This window comes from Panthera leo, chromosome F2, assembly GCF_018350215.1.
Source record: "Panthera leo isolate Ple1 chromosome F2, P.leo_Ple1_pat1.1, whole genome shotgun sequence".
Classification (NCBI taxonomy): domain Eukaryota; kingdom Metazoa; phylum Chordata; class Mammalia; order Carnivora; family Felidae; genus Panthera; species Panthera leo.
In genome coordinates, this window is record NC_056695.1 from 49,782,945 (window position 1) to 49,810,302 (window position 27,358).

Here is a 27,358-nt window from a genome sequence, read left to right on the forward strand (position 1 = left end):
ACTTAATCAAAGCTTTAGGAAGTGTTAAAAGAAAAACACCAAACAAAACAGGATGAATCCTGTATAAGGGACTCTGAGAATCCACAAGTAAAAAATTTCTCACAAGACATAAGAGGAAGAATCAAACAGACTACATGATCCAAATGGAATGCATTGAAAAACAGCCAGAGAACTTTGGAAAAATAGAAATATATTTTAAAATGGAAAGAAGAGAGAGAAGCCTTAGAATTGATCCAAGGGTTTCAAACTCTACTGTCTCTAGGCCAGATGAGGAACACAGTGAGTGAAGCCTACTGAGTAAAAACCAGAAAGGCAGTCTTAGAAGATCTCGGGCATCCAGCCATGGCCTATTGTCCTCACGTGGGGTCGAGGGCACAGGTTGCCTCCCTGACACCCCAAGTCTAGCAATTTATATGGTTTTCATTTGAAATCTTCTGACATGTTAGTGTATTTAGTAAAATGAATTTTTAAAACAGTGTAAAGTAAACAAAGGTATAAAACCCCATGATACATTAAGAACAAATGTTTCTTTTATACATTTATTACAAACAAAGATTTAGGGAAACTTTGTCATAGATTTGGTCATCAAAAGAGGAAAACAAAGAGACAAAACTAACATTTGACCCATACTATGTGCCTTATATTTAAAACTCTTATTTCAGTCTTAGCAATTTGTTAAGGAGGAAATGTTGCCTTTCTCTAGATCAGACAACTGAGCAGAAGGATGAGAGATCTTGCTGTTGGCCACATAGCTAGGAAATGGAAGGGCAAGGTAGAATTCATATTTAGATCTACCTGCTCAAAACTCCACCACTGCTCTCATGGCCATTAAAATGAGCTTTCATACATTCTACTATAAGGAGTGTAATTTTTTGAAGCACCATTCATTGCTAAGCACCATTCATTGCTGAGCTCCAAACTCCACCTCCATTTTGCACACAGGCCACGCCTCCCATAGCTGCTCCCAGCCAATGACAGCATGCCATGTAGCTGGTTGACAGGAGACTTGGTTCAAGGGCTGCCCAAGGCCTTGCTCTACCTATCTTAGATTGAATGGTAGACTAGGATGTTTGCTTTCTTTTTTCTCGGTCCTTCACCAGAGTCAGACTTGAATTTCAGTCTGAAGGCTCTCCCAGCACTTTCTGACTCCTTCCAATCTTCTCACACAGGTGTTACCCCTAATAAAAACATGAGTATCTGCTTCCTAGAGGACGCCGACTAACACAATTGCCAAAACTCCCCAGAGACCCTGAATCTGCCTGGGGAAAAGTGACTTGGTCCATGAGGAAACCCTTGGTAGATACACCTATCTTCAAGGGAAAATGCATACATCCAATAATGATTCTCTCTTAGAAAACTGGAATTTAGCTGGAACCTCTCCTCTCAATCCTGACTCCCAAGAATGTGTTAAGGCGAGCATATGTGAAAACGCCAAAAACAACATCCAGAAACAGGTGACGGTTCAGCCCCCGGTAATAACCTATTTCTGCACAACTCACCTGGTCTCGCTGCTTGATCCGTTTGTAAATATACTCAGCAAATGGTTTGCGAGGAATAAACTTTCCATCTCCTGCTGTGACACTAAGAACTCCAGCTTCATACACCACTTTGCCTCTGGAAATGGTCACAAGGGGCACCCCGTGGCAAACCATGCCCTCGAAGATATTGAAGTTAACAGCCTGATGATGAGTTCTTGCCGAAATAGTCCTGTTTGTAAAGACAAAGACCCTCCACATCATCACCAGCTCACCTGACAAATATACAATATTCAAAGAATGACTTTAGAAGAAAATTTAGCAACTCTATTAAGCCATATTAAGCTTTATCATTTGAACAAGCGACTTCAAGAATAGAACATAGCATTAACATTTCATTACAAAGTAATTACATTTTCTGAGAGAAAAACCCAATAGATCACTCCTTATGGTGATTAATGAGGATGAAGTGGGTGAAAGGAAGATATTGTCTCTCACGGTTAGATTTTTAAATTAATTTTTACAACACACATGAGTCTGATGAACACACTGATTCAGTACCCACCCAGCTTTACAGAAGTGTAACTTTTGGCAGATGCATCTGAGGCTTCTTCATTCCCACTCCCCAAATCCCATCCCTGTCCCTCCTTTCCCAGACGGAATCAGAAATTGGTGGTTGTCAAATTGAACTTGGTCGTTATCAAGGAAAATTGTATCTGGAACTTCTTTCCCTTGTCTGAGGCAAAACTTGAAAAATTTGAGATGATAAAAATAACAAAGCATGTTAGAATATAATCACTTAGCAGGGTCTATGTCATCTATTTGTATATTCATCATTATTCTTAGTAGTTTATTAGTACGTTCAATCTTATACAATATGATCGATGACTTCCAGGCTGGATCCTTGAAAGTTGAGTGACTTCTTCCCTAAATCTCATTTGGTGGAAAGGGGCGGGGGTGGGGGGAGTGATCTGGCAGCAGTGAATAACATGAGCATCATCTGAATTCTGTACAAGTCTCTATAAGCCCTCTCAAGATGGATTGAGAGAAGTTCTTTGCTAAAATCCCCAAGGCTGGGTCGAAGGAACAGTAGCCCAAGGCTCCCCCAACCCTAATCTGGAAGGATGGAGCTCGGAGATTCAGAGCTTTTGTGTGCTGCCACCCTAGAAATGAACGAGATGGTGCTGGCCTGGATATTGGGTTTCCAACCCTATGGTTGGAATGGTTTCCAACCCTAACATGTCCAAACAGAATTCTTGATTTTCAATGTCTCCCACAACACTCCCACTCAAGTTTGCTTCTCCCTTGAGTTTCTCAACTCAGTAAATGATACTACCATCCGCCTTTCCTCCTCCCTCAAGATATCATTAAGCCTATTGGTTCTACCTCCCCAAAAATAAATAAAGAAATCCCAAACCTGCACGCTTTGGTAGCTCTCCACTGTTCCCACCCAAGTCCCATGCCACCATCATCTCTCATCTGGACGACCCAACACCTCCTACAGCCCTCTTTGTTTCCCCTGTTACCTTCATACACTCCTCACCACTGTCCACAAAGAGGGGCCTTAAGAACCAACTGACTGATAGAAAAGTTGAAAAGATCACAATGAATAAGAGGTAGATACAAACACAGTAACAATAATTTCAAACACTAAGGAGGAGGGGGGCTACTGATCAAATAGTGATGTTTGATAGGAAATAGGAAAATGAATAAAATATTTAAAGGGTTACTAAGAATAGGATGAGTTATGATGAGTTATGAGTTGGTGATGAAAGATACAAACTCAAGATAAATCTAAGGAACAATATAAAGGAGCTTCAAATCTGCAGGTTAAAGTGTTTTTACGACCATCACAGTCTCTTTGTGATACTTCCATAGTCTGTCTGGGCTGTGTTTTCCTAAGTATCAGTTACACTGATGGCAGAAACTCTCCGGCTTGCTTTGTAAAATGTTACATAAAAATGTCTGGACGAATGCATTAGTAAGTCTACTAAATGGAGGAAGTAAAATGCATAAAAATTCATGCTGAAATGGTTCCTGAAATACAAGAATGGGAGGCAAAAAAGGGGAAGCCCTAAATCATAAAAGTCTATTTTCCCGATGGGAAATTAAAAATTACTGACGCTCTTAGGGAAATAATCTAAGAGAAGAAATAAGCTCTATACACAAAGACTGTCATTGCAGTACTGCCTAAACTATTCAAAATCTGAAGCATAACAATTTTCTAATGACTATCTGGTGGACTATTGGGCATCTATGAAAGCCTACAATTAAGAATATGATAGGGAAGCAAATAAAATGATAATTACATAATAATAAATGGAAAAAAGTTATACAAAGCATGTATATTATATCTACAAGGAAAATACATATGCAGGTAGACAAATACAAAAGGAAATACACAAAGTAAAGTGTTTTTGTGGGCTGGGAATAAATGAATATGCAAAAAAAAGAAACAAATATGAAAGCAAAAGGTCTGTGACAGCAAAATGTCAAATCAGATTTCTCTGCCTCAGACAAATAAAGATCATGACCTTGACTTTCTCAAGGGTTCTAAGAGAAAGAAGACAATTAGGCAGCATCTAAGTGATTCTTTATAATAAGGCATTATGTAAATGAGGTGCAATTAACACAAAATGTAAATTCTAGGCAGTATCACCAGCAGCAAAAAGAATGTGCTTCCACTTATACATCGGAAGGTGTCTGACAGGGTGTCAGTCCTCGCCCAACTCTTGCCTTCCAGCCAGAGCTGCAATTCTCCAGTCTTTTAGGAACTTTCACACTTATGGATCTTGATGCATGCAGTTCTCATCACTCTGATTACCCTCCTCCCTGTTCACATCTGTTCCCCTCCCTTCCCTAAGACTCCACTCAAGAATCCCGGTGCCATGTCGATTACATTTCAATAAAGCAGGTGGTGGAGGGTGGCGGTGGGAAGAGAATCCTGACCCCGATGACCCCCAGCAAAACCAAGTATCTTCCTCTGTGGCTTAGCCCTATCTGAATGCTAAATGATCCAATGATCTCTTGACAAGACCCTCTCTTCCTACTTAGTGCACACTTTAAGACTGAGTCCATGTCGTTTCATCCCCAGCACACAGTAGGTGCTTAATAAATATGTATGAAATGACCAAAAAGAATCGCCACGATTTTCCTTCTGTGTGTTTTATTTCCTGCCTCCACCAACCTCTAGGACGTGACTGTGTTTTGGAAATAGAGCACCACATTACATGAGATAGAAACATCTAATCCCAGAGTTTCATTGTTTACTTAACATTTCTGGTGAGCTGTACCAGTTCATTAGCAATACATAAATAAATGCATAAGGTAAATTGTTATAATTATCATTGTTAATTGCATCTTATCAAGTCATATGAAACGCTTGCTCATCCATACCTAGCAATATTTAGCGATGCCAATATTACCGACAGTTATAAATTCACAGGTAACTGTTGTCACCCCACATCCCTGTTGATAATGCTGGATTAGAGCTGTGTGAGAGCTTGCCCAAGGGTCACTCAGTTTGATAATGAATGAACCTCTAACAGGACAGAATAACTCTCACTTAAGAATACTGGTATATTTGTAATGCTGCCATAAGAAGGTTAAAAAAATTGCGGTGCGTTTCAATATTTCATTGTTTTAAAGAAAAATAGAATTCAATATCATCACAAGATTTATAAAATTATTACAAAATGTATCTAAAATCTATTCACCACCAGTGCAGTATGGGAGATGTGGTCCATTGATGGAATGAACACAAGTTCCAAGTCACACAATTGCCTTTGCGAGGATACCTGTTGTTCCTTTGAACATGCTCCCTTAAAGGCAGAGACCTTCTGTTAAGGCAAAAGCCAAGAACATGCCTTCCCAGCCTCCTTTGCAGCTGGGGCCCAGTTATGAGACCTTGTCTCCTCCAAAATAGTGCCCCAGCACCAGACTTTGCATGCGAGCTGCTGACTCAGGATGCAGGTGTCACAGGAACTCATGTTGGTGAGGGTGGAGACAGATAAATCCTGCTTTTAGGGCCAGCTGTGACAGAAGTTTAGCAGCAGAGTCCAACCTTGTTTCATTGAAGCCATCCATGGGAACTGTGCCCAGGGGCAGCACCGTGGCTCTCTCTTGCCCTGTGGTAGGCCTAGAGCATTGGTCCTGGTTGTATAGCCTCTTAGCCTGGTCCTCTGGTCCTTCTGGAGATTCTCTGAGCCACTCAGTGTCCCTTAATACGTTTCCCTTTTGTTTAACTATCTAGAGTAGATTTCTCCTGGTTGCAGTAAGAACTTCGCCAGATACATCTTTTTCTTTCAATATTTGCAGTGTATTTCTGGGACTTTTAGAAAAATCGTTTGTGGTAATCTCAAAAGTATAAAACTGAGGCCTTTCTTGAGCATGAAGCCTGAGCCCAACTGCCCTTCAGGTCTTGTCTCTGTAACAGATCCTGAGCAGAGGTGAGCATTAAGCACTGTCTCTTCAAGTCTAACTCAGGCCACTGCCCTGCAAGACACAGGAGCAGACCCATTCGTCCTAGAACTTTACGGAAAAATAATGAAATATTCCCTAGGTTTTCATAAGTTGCTCAGAGGGGCTCCCTCAGATGCAGCCCAAGCCCAGGTGTGAAAGACAAAGTCAGACTCATTTATCCTCCCTTACAAAGCTGGCGGATCTCATGTCACCTGGTGGGCTGGCAGTGAGTGGAACACTGAGAGACCATTTTGGAAGAAAGCAAGAATGGAGGTACCCAGACTCTGGCTAAAAGAGAGATTGAGTCAATGGACTCATTCATCATCGTTGTAAGGTTCAGCAACACTGTGAGATAAATTGGAGCAGGGGTCATGGAAGTTGGAGGTGCATTTGGCTCTTAAGTGGGCCACACAAATAATCCCGTCCTGAGAAATGCAGGGTAGCAAGCACTGTAATTTTGTCCCTTGGCTTTCATTCTCCCTTCCTCTGGTGTCAGCACCCCCATTTTTCTTTAAGCCATCTCTCTCCCTCATTAGAGATAATCTGGTAAGACAGTTAGATATGGTGCCCTGTTCTTACCTAACCAAAGGATGGGCAATTGCCTTTTGTTTCCTAGTAACCTGAATCATTGGCAGAGTGACCACAAAAATTAAAAGTGATTGGTGGGTACAATCCTGATGGCAAACCAATTCATGCTACAGGCTGTCCAAGGCTGCCCCGGGCTCCACCCTTGCAGAGCCCTCAGCATTGACTGTTCTTTTGGTCTGTAAGCTCCTCATAGCCTTTCCACAGAGTGTGCCTTTGCTTAAGTGACAGCAAGTTGGTCACTATGATTTGCAGCCAAAGATTCCAACTGATAAAGACTTTGTCCCTTGGAGAGTAATTCCCTTAATAAAGAGCTCATGGATATCTCCGAGGCAAAGTTAAAAAATTCTGTGATTCAGAAGGAACTTAGAAGCTACGTTCAACCAAATGTGTCTGCAGAACAGATGCAGATGTGGGACGATGCTCTGATTCCATTTGTAAGCAAAACCAAAGAGCTGCAAGATTTATCATCAAATATTTTTTCAAATTTAACAATATGCCAGGTAGCTTAGGAGACTAGCATTTGTGAGAAATCTCTTCTCTGTAATTACTGATTGGATGGCTAGGCTGTTGTCCTGTCTGGGTGGTGACAGGAAGGGTAGGAATGATTAAAACCTTCCCAGCTGGTAAGGGAGGATGGGGTTCCTGGGCCTTTGCCTCTTCATTAGCAGATTCACAGGAAGGGTGTTCTCAGTGGTCACTCTGCCCCGAGGGAAAAGCTGCTCTTTGTTAAGCTCGCTTTGAGCCTGTATCAAAGGGCACGTCTCTCTGCAGAGGGGTGTCAAGGTTGTCTTACTGAGTCCCAATTATACACATCTCCAAGGCTCAAGCCGACAGGGAAGCAGAAGCCCTGAAGATAACATTAAGCTATTTTCCAACTTAGTCAATAACTTTGATACCACTCACATCACAGCTGCAGAAAAACATTCTGTCCCTTTGCAAATAGCTTTCTATCAAAGAGCCGCGTGCGGTTATAGATGAGAAAATCACTGAAGCAAAGCCTGCAGGAGACTGCAGCCCCGTCGATGTGCATTCAGAGAGAACACTGGAGAGGAAGAGAATTTCTGAGAGCAACGTGGGTCTTCTTGGCCCCAGAGAAATGACTTGTTTATTTTGTTACATTTTCTCCAACTCAGCCATTCTGTCTGTGGCACGAGTGCATTCTTATCAGGTCACCATGAGAGCCCAAAAAAGTTTTTAAAAGTCTCATCAGGTCGCTTGGCGGCTTCTTTAAAAATACACCTCATCTCTTTACATTGGGTTATATGACACCTCATGTATCACATGAAAGAATAATCATCGTTAAATCTCAACACTGTGAAGTAAGTGCTATTATTACTCCCGTGCAATTAAGTGAGGAAGATGAGATGCAAAAAGGTTTATATAATTCACCCCACACTGCACAGTTCATGTAGGTCAGGTGAGATAAAACGTTGAGGTCTTAGCCTCTAGACAATATTGCCCTTGAAAGCTTTATGGGAAGCCACCTAGACAGCGGGCAATCAACGAAAGCATTTTTTCATCAACCAGAAAACAAATGAGAAGCAACTCGTTCCATACATCCTGATGATTCTTAGTTTGTTTTCCATTTAGCAGCAAGGGATTCAGTATGCTATTAAAAAAGTTCTTAAACCAAAATTGGCCGGTCATTCTCAATGTGATCACGATAGAAGATTTTTTTTTGACATGTGTTCCAACTGTCTATTTCAAACTACCTCTTCTGTCAATTTCTTGGACCTGACAAGTTATATAAATGGGGGGCAAAGCAGCCACATCTCTGGAAATGCTAAATGGTGCTACTTCAAGTACATTGTCATTATTAAGCAAAATTGCTGCTCACTGCACCCATCAATCTTCCACCCTCTATTCAGAGTTTTCCACCTGCCTCCCACAGAAGAGAAAATGGGAATTGCTTCAGCCACGTTATTAAATCTAAATTGGACAATAACTTGGAACTGTATTGGTGCTCAATGGATGACAAGACATTTAATGCAAGTTCACAAAAACTCCCCAACATTGACTTAAAGAAATAAACCCACAAGGTAGCCCTGCTATTTTGTCTTTGAAGTTATATCGTATAGGTCACAAATGGTGGTGTGGATCGTGGTTAGAGAGACTGAATTTGGACACTGGAAAGTTGACCTTGGAAGTAGGTATCACATCTTTCACCTCCTATGTCTCGCACAGCACTGAGCAAATTGAAGGCATTTTATATACACATTTGTTTATCTGAAAATAACTTATTAGTAAATTTCTATATTATTACTTAACATAAATATTTCATGTCCTATACACTAGTTTTCAGAAGGTGGGCAACTGAAAATAATTTAGTGTCTTAAAGGAACAGGAACTGAATGTGAATCAGCAAAAGCTAGCATGATTCTAGGATGTATGTTCCATGAATATTAAACAGATACATGCTTATAGGTGAGATATGATTATTAGCTTTTGCAAGCAAGGCTGTTGGCCTAACATATTGGTCAGAGTTAAAAATAACTTTCTGGGGTGGTGTGTGGACTTGGGCTTGTAATTACATTGTCCCCATGCTGGGAAGTTGCCTTGCCCTTGCCTGATGACATTGTTTGACAGACTATCTATGGGCACAACCTGGGCAGAAACAAGATGTTGGTTTTCTACGCAGGAATATACTGGCTACAATTCACACAATATCCTTCTTGAAAAGTCAGAGTAGGCCCGGTGCTTATGATGTTCAGCTGTAATGCTATATTTTAGGGAGAGAAAGGAATGCCTGGAATATAGAGAAAAGACAGCTGAGTTCTCCAAAGGGATGGAAAAGAGAAGGCTGGGTAAGCGAAATGTCTGGGGGACTTTTAAACTTACTCTTTTTTTTTTTTTTTTGAAAGGAAGATGACCTATTTTCCCTCCATCCCTATCGAGGGGAATAAAAAGAGGTAGGAAGCATAAACACGGGAAGATGAAATATAGTTTGACACTGGAAAATCACTGCTTGACAACGGAGAGTGAGGTGTGTTCGGGAAGAAGGGAGGCAAAAGCTGTGGCTAGGTGAGAACACCGTGAAGGCAGGCTGCCACAGACCTGGGTGATACCCCGGCAAGAGTCAGAGAGAATTTCCAGCTCTGCAATCTGAAGAAGGGCGGCCTGGCCTCCAGGATTTCTGGGAAGGTGATGAGGCAAGCATAATGTTGCATGATTCTATTCCTGAGTCATTTCAATTAGGGGCTCTCAGAAATGTCAAACTTGTCAAACACATGATCTCACAATAACCATAACAGATACTGATGGACTTTTTACTCTGTGATAGACGTAGAAAGCATCATTTCATTTAATCCTCACAGTAAGGCTATGATATTGACATATTTATTATTATCCCTGTTTTATGGGTAAGAAAAACTGAGTGTGGAAGAGGTTACATTGCCTACGACCCAGCTAGTGTATGGCCAAGGCAGGTCTGGAACTTAGGTCTGTGGAGTAAAAAGGCTTCCCATTAATGATGGAAAGCAGCTCGTTTTAACCACAGTGCAGGGTCTACAAGCTCTTTTGGAAGTGGCCTGAGACAATCAGTCAATAACTGCAGAGAGCATGGTACCAGCACTATGCTTATCTATTTCTGCTGCGGCCAGCAAGTTTTACTTAACCTTGACTGCTTTTGAATTGATGGAGCTACTTATGATCCAACTGTCTAAATGGAATTTCTTTAGAATGTTCTAGACTTGAGTGTCATTCAGTTGTCAATAACAAAGTCATCTTTTCCATCATTTCTTGATTCACTGTGTAAGACTGTGCTGTGGAAAAATACGGACCAAGAGTCAATGAGTTACCAAAGTCTTCCTCAGTTGTCATTGTGTGAACTGGAGGTCTAGAATGTCCATCAGAGGACATCAGTGTTCAGTGAGAGGAGTCTTAATCTCCAAAAGTCTGAATCAGAGGTTGGAAAATTATAACTTGCAGGTCAAATCAGGCCCACGGTCTGTTTTTGTAAATAAAGTTTTATTGGAACACAGCCATGTTCATTCATTTGTGTATTATCTGTGGCTGCTTTTGTACTACAATGGCAGAATTGAATAGTGGAAACAGAGACCCTCTGGCCCATGAAGCCTAAAACATTTGCTCTGTGACCCTTTATAAAAGGAGTTTGCCGACCCCTCCTCTAAATGCCTCCAGTGACGACAACAACAACAACAACAAACAAAACACCAGGCCCTTGAAAGATCTGCAAGACCTAAAACCTTGGCAAGGGAGAGAGCTACAAAAAAAAAAAAAGATGAGAGGCCAAGAGAGAGAGAAAGAGAGAGGGAGAGAGAAAAGGAGGGGCAAAAAATAAAAACAAAGAAATAATTAAGAGAGTGTAAAGGAAGACAGAAACATGACCCAAGAGTTGTGGGGCAGAGCGACGCCAGTGACCATCCCAGCAAGTTCCAGATTTCATCACTACCCATTAAGCATCTGCTGTATTCCAGGTACTTCCATGCACACTGCCTCACTTAATCTCTCAACAACCCATGTTATTATCCTTGTTGACCAGATGAAGAAATGGAGACTGAGAGGTGAGGAACTTGCCTGAGAAGTGGCGAGGCCAGAAATAAAACACAAGCAGGCTGATCCCCCACTCGTCTCTCTCTCCCACACCCCAGGCCATCAGTGACCACTCCCCTGATCAGAGGAGGAAAGCACTACGTTTCTTCACTCATTAAAATGTATCAGAACACTTGGAATTGTAACAGACATCATCTGCCTTCCATCTGGGCCAGAACATGGCGGCAGCTAATCAATCATCTAGTTCAGCCATGGTGCACGCCAGCAGTCCAACGACCCTCCGAGAATAGAGGACTTTGGAAGTGCTGCCAGAGTGAGAAGCACAGCCCCAGAGTCCCAATTGGCAATGAGGTTGTATAGTTCAAACGTGGCCCGACCCAAAAGGCACCTGTTTTCTAGGAAGCACTGTCGGGTCACAGAGGCAGGCTCCAGGGCTAATGTCATCACTACAATGTCATCTCTGTCCCCTGGAGCAGGCGAGAGGCTCAGAATGCAAGGCGGTGATGATACTGGGAAGCTGGGGCAAGGCAGCCAGTGAAACAGACTCAGCCGCAACACCCAGCACGCCTAAGGGCAAACTCAGCCAGTAAGGAGGCAGGGACCACTGGCACCCCAGGAGGGCCTGACCAGCTCTCTGCTGCTGCAGGCACACCCAAACCTTCTGACTGGAGCACACCGGGGTAAGAACTGCTAACATTCCCAGGATGCTTGTTTGTCAGATGAGGAAACCGAAGCAAACCAAGGAGGAAATTGAAGCAAACCGAGGTCAGGCAACTCGGCCCAGGTTACACTGCCATTCTGTGGAGAAGCCACATTTTGAAGCCAGGAGGTCTGACTCCAGAGGCCAAGACTCACCTCTAGGCTGCAGTGCCCTTCCCTTCCCTGCCCTCTCAGGAGGCTGGAGCTTTGCAGTGCTTAAGAGATTGGACTTGAGTCAACCAGGCCTGCTCTGAATCCCAGCTCTGCCCTTTCCAGCTGTACGATTTGGGGCAAATAACTAACCTTTTTAAACCTCAGTGTCTTCACCTTGAAACAGATACTCACACTGACAATGGCATCTAGGCCTCACAGGACGGGGATGGAACTGAAGCAGAAACCACCTTGCAGCTCTGGTTATCTGCAGGCTCCTCTCCCGGCATGAGGTGCCACCATAGCTGCACCCACTTGGATCTTCTTTCAGCAGCTCTGACTCCTGTGTGTCCAGTCCTATGACCAAAGGCAGACCTGCACACCACACTGCCAAGGGCGGAGGTCACGAGAACAGGATGGTTTCACTCCATCCTCCCCGCGGGGCCCAGCTCCTACTATGGCTCCATCCTGTCATTGCTCTGCCTGCTTTACCCCATCTGGCCCTCACAAATGGCCTGCCCTCTGGACTTCAGGCTCCAGCATCAGACACAAAGACAGCAGCCTTGAGACACTGTCCAACCAGCTCCTACAACTGTGGAAGGTCAAATTATATATACATACATGTATTGTACGTGCATGTGGTGAATGTCCATATCTATCTGTATATGTATGTGTGCATATGTATATATACACACACATACACATCCTTATATACATATGCCTATATGTGCATTGGTGTGTTTGTACAAGTATCTGTGTCTATATCTATCTCCAGGTGGTCCTACTTCTCTGTTTGAGCCCTGACTGATGTATCTTGGGTGGGTTACTTCCGGGATAGTTTCTTGCCAGGATCTCTTTTCCTTTTTGCTATCCGAAAGCATTCACCTTTGACATTTTCATCGGGTCTTCTTACATCTACTGATAGCGCCTCAGTGGCTAGGAGTCATGGCCAAGTCATCTATGGTGAGTATGGTGATGATAAATAACGCAGCTTCTATTTACTGCACGCTTACACGTCAAACCATATGCTAGCATCTTTTCATAGATTATTTCACTTAATCCTCCTTACAGCCCTGTAGAAGCAAGCTGTTTTTAATACCTGGTTTATAAATGAAGAAATTGAGGCCCAGGAAAGCTGAGTAGCTCACATAATATCATAAGTAAGAGTCAAATACTATATATTGCCTCTCACTTAACCACTATATATTGCCTCTCACTGTAAGAGATCCATCCAGGACCCAGGCCTTGAATGAAACCCACATTTATATGAGATTTTACACCATCTTCTTCCAGAAATACTAAAGCACTTTGAAAGGAAAACACAATGTGAAGTAGGATAATTAGGGTTAAAAACAGAACGGAAAAACTGTATGAAAGAATATGGTACCAGACTCTTGGGTGGGTAGTTGAATATATGTCTATACATGAGATTATACTCAGCAGCATAAATTTCTATGCAAAATGCTTCCCCCAAAATAGTCACCCAAAGAATGAATCAATTTTAAGGAATACGGTCATGTTTTCTTTTAGACTTTGTGTACAATTAATTCCCATAGGTGCCAGAAAACAACAAATGAATCACGTGAGGACTCAGAGGTTCCATGTATTTAGGAACTAAAAATGCTCTCATATGAAAAACAAAACAACAGCCGGGGTCTTTTGTCATATTGCTGAAAGCCATACTTGGGTCATTAAGCTCTTCTTGTCTCTGGTTTATCACTTAAGTAAATGAGGTAAGAATTGCTAATTAGGCTTACAATGCTACCATACCTAAAGTTAGGTTCTAAGAAATGAGTTTCATAAGCCCAGAACTGTGAGGCCACTATTTCAAAGTTCTGACCTACCAACATGTCTACAGTTCTATTCACTCTGGTTTGAGGCAAAAAAGAAAAGGAAATGAAGAAGTCATCGTGGTGGAACAATGTAGAAAATCCCTTTCCATCTTTGTGTTTCTCTTATATTCACCCGTTTAACATAAATTTATTTATTACCTGCATACTAATTGATTCCCAACATGTATCTACTGATTACCAATTTATTGATTGATTCCATGTCATGTACTGTTCTAGGCCATGGGGATGCAGCAGGGAAGAAAACAGAAATCCTCACCTGAATGGCGCTCACACTCCTTGTCGTGCCTATTTCTGAATGTGCAAGGACCTGCTTGTTATAAATGTGATTCTAACATACGAACAAGGTCAACTTTTTAATAACAATAATACACACACACACACACACACACACACACACAATGCTTTACAGTTTCCATGAAACACTTCCCCATAAACACAGCATTTATTCCTCAAAAGAACTTTGGGGAGTTTGCAAGAAATATGACAGACCATTTAAATAAAGAGACAAATAATATAACTTTACCAAAAGAAAAATGAACAAAGGGCATGAACAGACATTTCTCTATAAGAAAAAAAAAAGCAATGACTAATACACATGAAAAAGCATTCAACTTTCCTAGTGCTCAAAAATATGCAATTTGTAGCTGAAAGGTAATAATTTTTACTTGCAAAAATAACAAGAAGCAAAGGGAAAAAAAGATTGTATCCGGAGCTGGTGAGGAACTATGAGGTGGTAACCACATATGCAGAAAGCCCTTAAAAGCACATACACTCTGATACAATAACTCTGCTGTCAGTAATCTGGCCCATAGAAATAATCCCAAATCTAGATTTAAAGTAGCAGAAAAATGAAAGTGAAAACTGTCAAAGTTATTCAAGTGTATGAAACCTGGATAAAGGGCCTAACACAAAGTCATTAGAGAGAGAGACTTTCCTTGAGAAGTCAGACATTCAAAAATACTGAACAGCTCTGTGCCATGTGACATCTAAGGGGTTCCCACTGAAATTGCAGTTACAATTGTGCCTCGTTGACATGCCAGTTACAAATTCAATGTGCAGAGGAGGATATGTATAAGCAGTGACTGACAAAACAAACTGGAATTCTGAGGCTATGGTTGATTTCTCTAAGCTTTTTTCCCTCTAGGATCCCATATTATAAAAGTCATTTACTTTGATGCCTCCCTGCTAGTTTGTAAATCTCTCATGGCTATCTTTTGTATGTGATAATGATAATAATGATATTAATGTCTCTTGGAGTTTTGCTATATGCCATGCTTCTGTTGAAGGTATTATCTCCTTCCAGTGACCTGCAGAGCTTGGTATTATTATTAGCATATCTACATTTTACTGACAGGAAACTGAGCCTCAGAGAGATAAGGAACTTGTCCAAGGTCATTCAGACAGTATTGGCAGAGTTGAGATTTGAATCCAGTGACCCAGTTCTGCTCTGGATCCCATGCCCCTTAGCCACTGAGCCACACATCCTGATCTATTACTTTATACAATAGTTATGTGGAGTACTTTTTTTTCTCTGTCCACTTAAGTCCTGAGTTACATTAGAGGAAGACATTTCTCGTTTAGCTTTGAGCACAGTATATGGCACCCAGTTGGCACTCAATAAATGCTTGGGTCATAAAGCAACAAAGCTACAGTTGACTCTTCCACTTCATTCGATTTCCAGTTTTTCACCAAGTTGTCAGGGAAAAGTTTTCCTTCCGGGGGAAAAAAAACACATTAAATCAGTTCCACTTTTGTTGTCATCATCTTGTATGAGGCTTTATCCCTGCAAATCGGACTTCACCAACAGTCTCCTGACCGTTCTATCAGACTCCAACCAGTCCTGCACACTCATTACCCTAAAGTCATCGAGCTTTCCCAAGTGATGAGCCCAGATGCAAGATTGAAACCCTCAGATCCCATGGTGACCAGGTCGGGGTAGAGCTCCGAGGTTAGTCACTGGTGGCCAAAAGCACCTTCCCAGGTGACAGGCAAGCAGTCCTGGTGTAGGGTTAGGTTGAAGGATTTGTTGGGATGTAGGACTTCCAGTGCTAAACCTGGGAAAGTTCTGGCCAAACCAAGACAAGTTGATTATGTTACATTCTCCTCACAGTCTCCAAATTCCTTTCACTACCACATACCCTACAAATAAAACCAGTTTCTACTTATGCCATGTAAAAATCAGGAAGCACAGAATAACACCAGCATTCTTCACAGAGCTAGAACAAACAATCCTAAAATCTGTATGGAACCAGAAAAGACCCTGAATAGCCAAAGTAATGTTGAAAAAGAAAACCAAAGCTGGAGGCATCACACTCTTGGACTTTAAGCTGTTTTACAAAGCTGTAATCATCAAAATTGCATGGCACTGGCACAAAAACAGACACTCAGATCAATGGAACAGAACAGAGAGCCCAGAAATGGACCCACAAATTTATGTCCAACTAATCTTTGACAAAGCAGGAAAGATTATCCAATGGAAACAAGATAGTCTCTTCAGCAAATGGTGTTGGGAAAACCGGACAGTGACATGCAGAAGAATGAACCTGGACCACTTTCTTACACCACACACAAGAATAAACTCAAAATGCATGAAAGACCTAAATGTGGAGACAGGAAACCATCAAAATACTAGAGAAGAAAACCTCTTTAACCTTGGCCGCAGCAACTTCCTACTAGACATGTCTCCAGAGGCAAGGGAAATAAAAGCAAAAATGAAATATTGGTACCTCATCAAGATAAAAAAAAACAAAAACAAACAAAAAAAAACCCCTTCTGCACAGTGAAGGAAACAGTCAACAAAACTAAAAGGCAACCAATGGAATGGGAGTAGATATTTGCAAATGACATATCAGATAAAGGGTTAGTATCCAAAATCTATATAGAACTTACCAAACCCAACACTTGAAAAACAAATAATCCAGTGAAGAAATGGGCACAAGACGTGAACAGACACTTTTCCAAAGAAGACATCTAGATGGCTAATAGACACATGAAAAGATGCTCAACATCTTTCAAAGACACAATGAGATACCACCTTACTCCAGTCAGAATGGCTAAAATTAACAACTCAGGAAACAACAGATGTTGGCAAGAATGTGGAGAAAGGGGAACCCTTTTGCTCTGTGGTGGGAATGCAAACTGGTACAGCCACTCTGGAAAACAGTATGGAGGTTCCTCAAAAAATTAAAAATAGAACTCCCTATGACCCAGCAATTGCACTACGAGGTGTTTATCCAAAGGATATAGGAGTTTTGAAGGGGCACATGCACCCCAGTGTTTATAGCAGCACTATCCACAATAGCCAAAGTATGGAAAGGAGCCCAAATGCCCATCGATGGATGAATGGATAAAGGAGAGATATGTTACACACACACACACACACACACACACACACACACACAATGGAATACTACTCGGTGATCAAAAAGAATGAAATCTTGTCATTTGCAACAACGTGGATGGAACTAGAGTGTATTTTGCTAAGTGAAATAAGTCAGTCAGAGAAAGACAAATATACGATTTCACCCATACGTAGAATTTAAGAAACACCACAGATAAACATAGGGGAAGGGAAGGAAAAATAAGATAAAAACAGAGAGGGAGGCAAACCATAAGAGATTCTTAATTACAGAGAACAAACTGAGGGTTGCTAGAGGGGAGGTAGGTAGGCGGATGGGCTAAGTAGGTGATGGGCATTAAGGAGGGCACTTGTTGGGATGAGCACTAGGTGTCATACGTAAGTGATGAATCCCTGGATTCTACTCCTGCCTGAAACCAATACTACATTGCATGTTAACTAACCTGAAAAAAAAAGATGCAGATCAATTCAATCCTCATTCAAAGACATTCAGTGGTGCTCCCTGCCGCAGAAAATCTATACTTCAACTAACATTCAAAGCCTTTGGCAGTCGGGCCAGGAGAGATCTTATCTTCAACTACCTGCCATCCTGACCCCTCTGCCCAGGCTCTCTGGTCCCTCGATCGCCCCTTGAATGTCTCTTTTCAATTTCCCCTTATTTAGCACTGACTTCTTCATCTGGATAACTTTATTGCCCCCGTCTATTTACCCAGAGCCACCTCAAGGGTTCAGTTAATTCAAAGTCTTTTCACGAGCCCAACCCAGCCTTCTGTGAGGTCTTGATGACCTCAAGTCAGGACAATTATTTTGACTCTTCCTTTGTGGAGGAGTGAAGCACACCAGACCCTGGTCACTTCTTGAACTGATGTGTTGAGCTGTTAATATTTTCCTCTTCCAAGAGTTATCGCTTCCCACACGAACCTCTTGTCTGCCCAAGCAGAATACAGCTTCTTTGATGGTAGGTATGGCACCTTATTTATGACCCCCATGGCACTCAGCAATGCCATTTCTTACACAGAGTGAGGGTGCAATAAATATATGTTTAAAGATAATTGATTACTACTGTCTTTCTTCCCCCACCACAGGAGGAATTCCACAACACTTGCACACAGATAAATGCTCCAATTTTTTTGTGTGTGGGGGTAAATTGCCTTCTCATTATTCTGCCTCCAGAATCTTAGCTTTCCTTAAATGCCTGGTAGAAGAATGGAACTGAGAGAAAAGTATGAACATTTCCCTCTGCTGGATGATGAGTATTGGCAAAACCACAGTGTGGAGGGATGGGGAGAAGGAAGACAGGAAGAAAATATCACAGAAAGGTAAAGAGGCATGCCTCGTGGCCCAGTCAGTTCACTGTACCATCTCAGATTAGGTCATGATTTTACAGTTCATGAGTTTGAGCCCCACATCAGGCTCCCTGCCATCACCACGGAGCCCACCTTGGAACCTCTGTCCCCTTCTCTCTTTGCCCCTCCCCCGCGTGCACGGGCACACGCGCGCGCTCTCTCTCTCTCAAAAATAAATAAAACATTTGAAAAAAAAAATGTAAAGAAACGATTTTAATGAAATTTTGGAGAGACATAGAGCGTGCCAAACATAGGAAAAGACACAGAGAAAAGATGGGGAGGAAAGGGCTTCACACAGGAAATAAAGAAAACAAAAATAAAGCTGTCTATATTAGAGTATGGCCAGAGAAACAGGTGCAAAAGGGCCCAACACAAAGGCCAAGCTCTGCCCGGCGAGGGGCGGCCCGCCTGAGCCCCTCCAGAAGAGTGCTCCTGGGGGGCTCTGCACAGATGGCGGGCTTCACGTGCCTGTCTGGGGAGGCCCCTCATCGCCCAGACAGCACGCAGCCCCAGTTACAGGCCTGAAGGCAGGCACACTACACCGATGGAAAATTTCCTTCAGGCAACATAATCTCGGCATAAAAAACAATATTGATCCATTTGCCTCCCGGCCAAAAAGAAATCAAGTTAGACAAAGGAAATTAGGCAATAGGTTTCATATGACTCCAACTGCAATGGCAAAATCAACGTAACGTACCCTGACTCTCCTTCCTGAGCTCTCTCTGGTTTGCACAGGCCACTCTTTGGGGTGCGGGTGGGGGGGTGGCACTGAGAGGTGCTCGCAGGCACATGGGTATCTTTGAAACGAACAGGTCAACTGTCCTCTCATGTCCAAAGAATCCCACTGCCAGCAAAACGTGCTGGGGAGTGATGTCCAGGAATGCTGGCAGATTTACAGGGACCCATTTCACACACCGGCCAAGTGTGTGCTCATCACCGAGGACAGAGCATGCAATCTGCTGCCCTGCAGAACACTGAGGTAGCTCTGACCTTGGATTCACAGGCAGACGGGCAGCTCACTCAGCACACCCAGCTCATCACTCTGCATTTATATATGGTGAGAGAGAGGAAATCTTTCTGGAAGTGACAGCTAATACCTGGAATGTTGGACTCACAACTCAAAAATCAGTGACTGCAGCTAGAAATAAAGCCATCACTTCTCTACTAGCCCTGCACGTGCTACCGTGGGTAAAAAGTGAGATTATACTTCATTCGCTTTGTCTTCAGCTGCCTCCTGGGCTCTCTGGAGCATGGCAGGGGCCCAATATACTGTTCTTAATAACTGAGCAAATGAATGTGGGACAAGATAAAATATAATGGGGACAAATGGAAAGTTCTGCATTTAGTTACAAAAATCAAGCCATTTCATATGCTTCTACTGGCAAAATTTGACATCATTTGATGCCAAGGAAATCAGGGACTAGATGCTTGTCCTTGAGAAGCTCTGACACATGTACATAAGGATGTACACAGTGTCTGGGATAGTGAGAGACTGAAAATGACCTAAATGTCCTTGAGCAAGAGAATATATAATTAATTATGCTGTATTCATATACAGAACACTATATAGCAGTGAAACTGAATGAAAAACCTACGTATTTCGACATGGATAAGTCCCAGAAAGACAGTACTGAGAACATTGCACAATAATACACATAGTGCAATAAATTCATATAAAGCTAAAAATACACAAAATTATATAATTATATATATGTATATATATGTGTATATATATGTATGTATATATATGTATACATATATACGTATACATGTATACGTATATATGTATACATATATATACATATATGTATATATATATATAACGGCTTGGGACTGCATCTGTATATAGTAAAAATAGAAAGAAATGCATGGGAGTAATAAACATCAAATACAGGACCCAAGGTGGTTGTTGGGAGTGAATACAAGGGCATTATTTTTTGTACTTTCTCTTTATATTAAATTTTGCATCTTCTAAAAATTATGGTCATTATAAATTACTGTCTGTTCAAGTGGACTTAAAAGTATAATATAGAAAAGAATCCATTTAATATAATCCTAGTCATTTTAACATAAACATCAGAGACGAAGACCCAATACAAGTTTTTAAATTAGCGACTGCACAAATGTGATAAAATATTGGAACTTCATGCAATGGTTTACATTTCGCTGTTTGTTTTTTTAAGTTTTTTTATTTATATTGAGAGAGAGATAAAGCATGAGCAGGGAGGAGCAGAGAGAGAGAGAGAGAGGAGAGAGAGAATCCCAAGCAGGCTCCATGCTGTCAGTGCAGAGCTGGACAGGGCTTGATATCACGAGAGGTGATATCGTGACCTGAGCCGAAACCAGGAGTTGGACACTTAACCGACTGAGCCACCCAGGTGCGCCCCGCATTTCACTGTTTTTAACCTGCAAATGGCAATTTCATAAGGTGTTATTGCAAAAAAATGTAACAAAGGAAATGCAAAGTTTTACATTTAGTATAAAACTAATTAGCTCACATGTTCCTGCTCTGGTGCTATTCCAGGCAGAATCATGTGCAGTTCTGAGACTCACATCTTTGTAGGACAGGGACAAGTGTGTGTCAAGAGAAGGGTGAATAGAAGTGTGGTCAGGACATTGGGAGTCTGCTAATCAAGGACCTAAGGATCTACTGAGGAACTGAGAAAGCTTATTTGGTGATGGGAAAGCTTACTGGGGGCCAATGACTTTCTCTAAATGTTTGAATGAATGAACTATCTTATGAGAGCACAGATATATTCTGCATAGTTCCAGAGGCAAACAGTTGAGGAGCACAACAGAGGTAATTTTTAATGGAACCAAAGGAAGAACATCTTAACAGTTACAGCTATCCCAGAGAGAACTGAATGGTTTAGTTAGGTAGTAACTTCTCTAAAAATAGTAGTAATCAAGCAAGGCCATAGAGAACTCTGAGGAGTTAGCTGGATATTATGAGTTCCAAAGCCCTCTCCAATTCTATGAGAACCAGTGGTTCTCAAACTTGGGTGTGCATCAGAATCCCCTGGGGTACTTGTTAAAACCCATGGAGTTTCTGAGGCAACAGGTCTGGGTGGTACTTGAGAATTTGCATTTCTAATAAATTCCTAAATGATGTTGAAGTTGCTGGTCTTTGAGAACATGTGCTCTTAAAAAGAAGAGGTAGATAAGCTTCAGTTAAATTTTTTGGAGTTTTTTTTTTTTCTCCAAGCCATTAGAAAAGACTGCTTCTCCCTACACCACTCACTGCCTCCAAATAGACTTCCACAGTGGTCCTCTTCTGATGGGAAGGGCATATTTAAATTGATGCTTTCTCCAAAGTCCTTTGTAAAAAGCCATGGCTCTTTGCTGTGCTTTAAGAATATAAGGACCCTGGGATTCTCTCCAGGTACTGACATTATATTTCTTTTGATCCATCTTCATTTCGTCTTCTGTTTCCTCCATAGCCAAGATTCCCATGTTTTTAAGATAAGTGGCCAGAATTAAGAGTGAGTCTGGGCCAAAACCAGAATTGTTTGACCCACAAAAAGATCCAACCTAGCTTAGGCCACATTCCTGGCCAGATCTGGCAATGCTGCTGGCCACTGAGTCTGGAATGCGTCTTGGCCAAGCACTGCTTTGGGGAAGGAGAAGGTAGAAGTGCCAAGAATTCTCTGGTTTGTTTGTTTGTTTAACTCAAAGGGAAGAAATGTAAGACCAATCTTAAACCAGTTCAAGGAACAGATAATAAACAAAGCCTAACCAAAATTTTTAAATCACACATTTGCTCATTGGCCCAAGACCATTATTAGTATCTGGTTTATTCATTCAACAAATAATTACTGAGTTCCTAGATGTGGTCTCCTGGCACTGCTTTGAGACTTAGGGATGCAGCTGTAAATAAGAGGGACAAATGCCAAAGATAGGAAAATAGGTAATATATGTTGGGCAGGAAGAACAATATAGCAGGTGCTTAGTTGGAAGAGCCTATGCCTTTCACACAACCACCTCCCCTTGATACTTATTCTTTTCCAAATCCTAATGCTTAAAATAAACTGTGCTTACTCTGGCAAAGGCAAATGATCAATGATAGAATGGGTTACTGTGATCTGTTCCTAAGCTGATTTTCTTTTATAATTAGCAAAAATGCCACTAATAGTAGTGAAGTCCCTGGAAATCATTTTCTAGTTCACTTGAAAAGTTCAGTTGCATAAGAACATGTTTAAATAAACAAGTTGGAATAAACAGTGGTTAAAATTTTACCCATCTGTAATCAGCAAAACTAGGTTTTTTTTTTAATGCGTAGTCAAAGCCTTTTTTTTTAAAAGCACAAAGGTGTTTTTTTTAAAGCCTCTTCCGAAGGCCACAGAATAAATCTTAGGTGATTTGTTGGAATGGTTTCACAGCAAACAACTTTTCAAAGGAGTCACCTCTGGGGCCACTGAAGAGTTCTGCTTTAATCAGGTTATCTCAGCCAGAAGAACTCATCCAAGCTTCTCCATTTTAGTCATTCTTGGTGAAAATTAGAAGTGTGCATGAAGTACAAGAGATGGAGCTTTTACATGAAATAGAATTCTAGTGACTTTGGTCATGGCTGAATTAGGTCACTACTGCAAGGACTTGTGGATCACAACTGGAGCTGATCACAGCTTCCACTTACTCAATAAATTGACTGCCACTGACCACCTACCACTACATCGTCAGCAGGTAAGCCAAGAACCACTGAACATTAATCATGTACTAAGCGCTTTAATTATTTTGTGTTTTGTTTTTTCATTATACTATCTTAGATACGCATGACTATGCTATAAAATAAATATCACCACCACCATCATCATCGTCATCCCCATTTTACAAATAAAGAGACTGAAATTCAGAAAAATTAGGTCACAATTCCCAAGGTCCCATCTAGTTACTAAGAGGCAGGGTAGGAGTTAAACCCCAAAGCCTTTCTCTTTACACTCTCTTTCTGCTCCTGCCCCCAAGGAACCAGGAAGATGGGCAGGATTTTGTGTGGATTAGCAAAAGACAATTATTCCTCAAGATACTGTGCCATGATCCGTGGGAAAATGGCCATAAGTACTACATACAGCTATGGTCACTGCTATGACCGTAGCATGTGAAGGGTGCCCCTGGAGTGGTGCAAAGCACAGCTTGCACAACCTTAACCTGACGCCATGAATGTATGCGAGGCAACACAGTGAAAAATCATGGCATGAACTGCCATTTCCACCTGCATGCCTGGTCTGAGACCTGGGCCCCCACTCTTTCCTCCCACACATATGCACTGCCATGGTGTGCGTTTGGGAACCGAGGGAGGAGTTAGTCATAAACACTCTTAGAAATGGGCGTTAAAAGCAGAGTCATCAGGCTGACCGACGCTTATAAGCAGAAACGCAGCTGCTGTGTTCATGTGCACATCTGTGCAAGTATGTGTGTGTGTGCAGACTTCTTTTGAGGAGCAGGAAGACTAAAGGTCAAATCATACACAATGTGCAACTTCAGGGGAAAATGCCTAAGGTTTCCGTGAAACAGTCATTGATAATATAGCTATAATCATAAGCCGCCACTATTTGCCAACAGGCACCTTACTCCTTATCTCTTCTTTGTCCCCACACCCACAGCCCAATTACCCAAGGATGAAATAGTCATTCTCACCCCACTTTCCTGCACACACAATGCCCCCTCCAGAATCCAGGGGGCACTTTCACAGGCGGCAAGTTATTCCTCTTCACTGAATATACAGTAAAATTCATTCATCTCTATCGTTGCTGAGAAAGGGAAGGAAATTAAGCAGGAAGGACAGCACAATGCCTTTACGAATGGTGTATTCAAGGTCAAAGCCCACTATAATTGAGTTAAAAAATAATAAATGAAAATAGCTGTGAGCAAAATATGCCTGCTTTGCAGAATACGGTCCAGCTAGAAGTCTTCATTAAATGTTCCAGTGCGCACAATGTGTTAGCTATGCGTATGTGTGCTGGAGATTCTGCGAGATATCCTGTAGCTCATAAATACTGAAAAGGGACAGTTGCCATAGTAACTAAGTGCTATTTAATGAATACCGAAGAACCGAAGCTCATAGGATAGTCTTAAATTGCCGGAACGTGAGTTACTGCTGCTGCTGGGAGCTTGCAAGTAACTTACGTGCCATCCTCTCTAACACGATTTTTTAACAAGTTGGCTGATTTGACTGGTCTCTGTCTTGACCACATGACACGGCCAGATTCTCTCTTGACTCCGCATGAAAATCCTACCCCTGGTTTCTTCCCCTTGACTCTAAGTACCAAAACATTCTACAGAAACGAGCCACACATTTAGATAAGGAATGTGTCCTGAAATTGGAATCTTTGACCCGAGTAGTGACGCGTTGGGACACATACCTCTGTCACAAGCAATAGACACTGGTTCAGTGAGCCATCAAGCTGAATACAGCAGATTCTTTTTACTTCTGGAAAAGGTGGACGCTCCATATGCACCAAATGCAGTTTGTTTTTATTGTGCAATGACACAGAAGAACCACCGCAGTTGATTTTTGTGAGAACTTTGTACAGGCTAGTAACATCTTAGGTCATCTTGCATTAGGATGTCCAAACCTTCTCTACAGACCCCCAATTCCCTCTCACCATCCATCCCACATGTCAGATTTCTCATCCTGGAATCATCGGGCTTTTCACAGGTTTAAAAAAAAAAAAAACAACACAAAAAACATGGCTGCACTGCCTTTTCTTGGCTCTGGTTGCCCTCGGTAACTATAATGCGGCTCATTTTTAAGGTTACAGATTGTGTCGCAAGCATACTTACTTCTACATGCCATTAATAAATAATGAGAATTTAGAGAAAGGGGGAAACATCTATGTACCATGAAGCCAAAAATCATTAGCAAACACATCCATTCTCCAGAGGCTGGCTTGTTCTTGCATAACCAACACCTCAACTGGCCTCGTTGGGTCTCAGTGTGGGCTGCGGGTGCCCCCTTCAGGGTCTGGGGTGAAATGCATGCTGCTCTCATTTGAGATGCTAACTAGTCAGCTGGGCAGTTGTTTTTGCTAAAACCTTTCAAGAAAATTTCAAAGGAAAATTCTGGCCAACCTCTAATGGTGTGGTCAGACAGAAAGCCCTCACATCACCAGGCTTCAGCTAATATTTAAACCAGGTAGGTAAAATAAAAGGCAGTGTCATTCAAGAAAAAAAAAAAAAACCTACAGATAGATCCATTTTATTCATTGGATTCAACAATGCTTTCCACCAGATGAGCTCTGTTTATAATTGCCTCTGTCTGTAATGAACAACATGAAAGCTGGAGACAGGCAGCCCATGACCCCCTCACCTCCCTACTTGCTTCCATGACCTGAACCTGTTCTCTCTCTCACATAAGTTAAGGCCAGCCTTAACTGTCTCCTCCCAGACTCTCCCAGCACTGCCTTGGTTTACCTTGCCTCCATGTTTAGTCTTGACACTCAGGGCCAATGTGGTCCCATGCCAATGACGGCGCTAAGGTGAGAATGATCTTTGAACTTCTTGCTCCCGATATTCTTAACCCATTCCTGCTAAGACTGAGAGTATTTGACTTTGTATCTCATCCCCTCTCCCTCCACTGCCAGCTTCCTAAAAGCAGGGCCTGGCTCTGACACAGTCTGGACCCTCGTGTCTGGCTCATGGTGGTGCTCCCATGATGAGTGGCCGTGGGAATGAAGAAATGCAGTAAGGAAACTGTATTCACTTCATTTTCTTCTCTATAAGAGCTGCTTAACAAGCTAATTGCTCCCAACTTCAAAAATGAAAAAGACACAGAGAAAATAAGACCAGTGAAGCAATTCTTCCTCCTCTCCTTGGGAGATCCTTTCTACTCACATTCACCTTCATTCATTCAACAATCATTTATTGATAACTTGCAATAAGTTAAAAGCATAAGGTGAGGAAATGCTGCTCTTTGTACTTTTCCTTTCACTGTAATCGTTGCTGAATAGAATCTTTCCAACTTTCCCTCATGTCATTTCTTTATTTTTCACCAGTTACCTTAAGATATAATTGACACAGGGGTGCCTGGGTGGCTCAGCTGGTTAAGCATCAACTCTTGGTTTTGGCTCAGGTCATGATCTCCCAGTTCCTGAGTTCGAGCTCCACACTGGGCTCTGCTCTGACAGCACGGAGCCTGCTTGAGATTCTCTCTCTGCCCCTCCTCTGCCTGCATTCTCAATCTCTCTCTCAACATAAATAAACATGAAAAAATGTATAACTGACCTGTAACATAGTATGAATTTAAGGTGACTTGATACACTTACATAGTGCAAAACGCTTACCACCAAGCATGAGCTGACCCCACCATCCTGTAACATAATTGCCACTTCCTTTTCACGGTAAGAACATTTAAGATCTACTCTCTTGGGAACTTTAAGCGTATAAGGCACTTGCAGCCATTTCTTAATTACACGAATCTTGCATGCAGTGTGGAAGGCTGGATCCATCTTGCTTGCCCGTTCAACATTTATTGTGCTTCTACTCTGTGCTGAACTGGGCCAGGCCCTGAAGATATAGAATCAATTAAGACATAAAACTAGAGGGGTGCCTGGGTGGCTCAGTCAGTTAAGCATCCAACTCTTGATTTCAGCTCAGGTCATGATCTCACAGTTCATGGGATTGAGCTCCAAGTTGGGTTCTGAGCTGACAGCTCAGAGTCTCCTTGGGGTTCTGTCTTTCTCTCTCTCTGCCCCAACCCACTCGTGTTCGCTCTCTCTCTCTCTCTCTCTCTCAAAATAAACTTATAAAACCACATAAAACTAGAGCATAATTCTCCACTCCCTAAGTGTGAGCTGTGCACAGTGACTTCCTTCTACAAAGTACAATATGGGAGGGGGGAAAATGAGTAAATTGTACAGCCAGCAGATCCAGGCCAACATCAGCAGTGACAGTCGTGTTGATAGCATATATCCTTCAAAGGAT

General features: G+C 42.0%; 1 protein-coding gene across 1 annotated transcript in view; it reads right to left on the bottom strand.

The window, feature by feature from the left end:
* Window positions 1–27,358, bottom strand: part of DPYS (dihydropyrimidinase) — an 80,204-nt gene that overhangs the window by 11,275 nt on the left and 41,571 nt on the right. Inside the window, exon 8 of the mRNA XM_042924310.1 lies at window positions 1,500–1,707. Coding sequence (XP_042780244.1) covers window positions 1,500–1,707 — 208 coding nt within the window. The remainder of the gene's footprint in view (window positions 1–1,499; window positions 1,708–27,358) is intronic.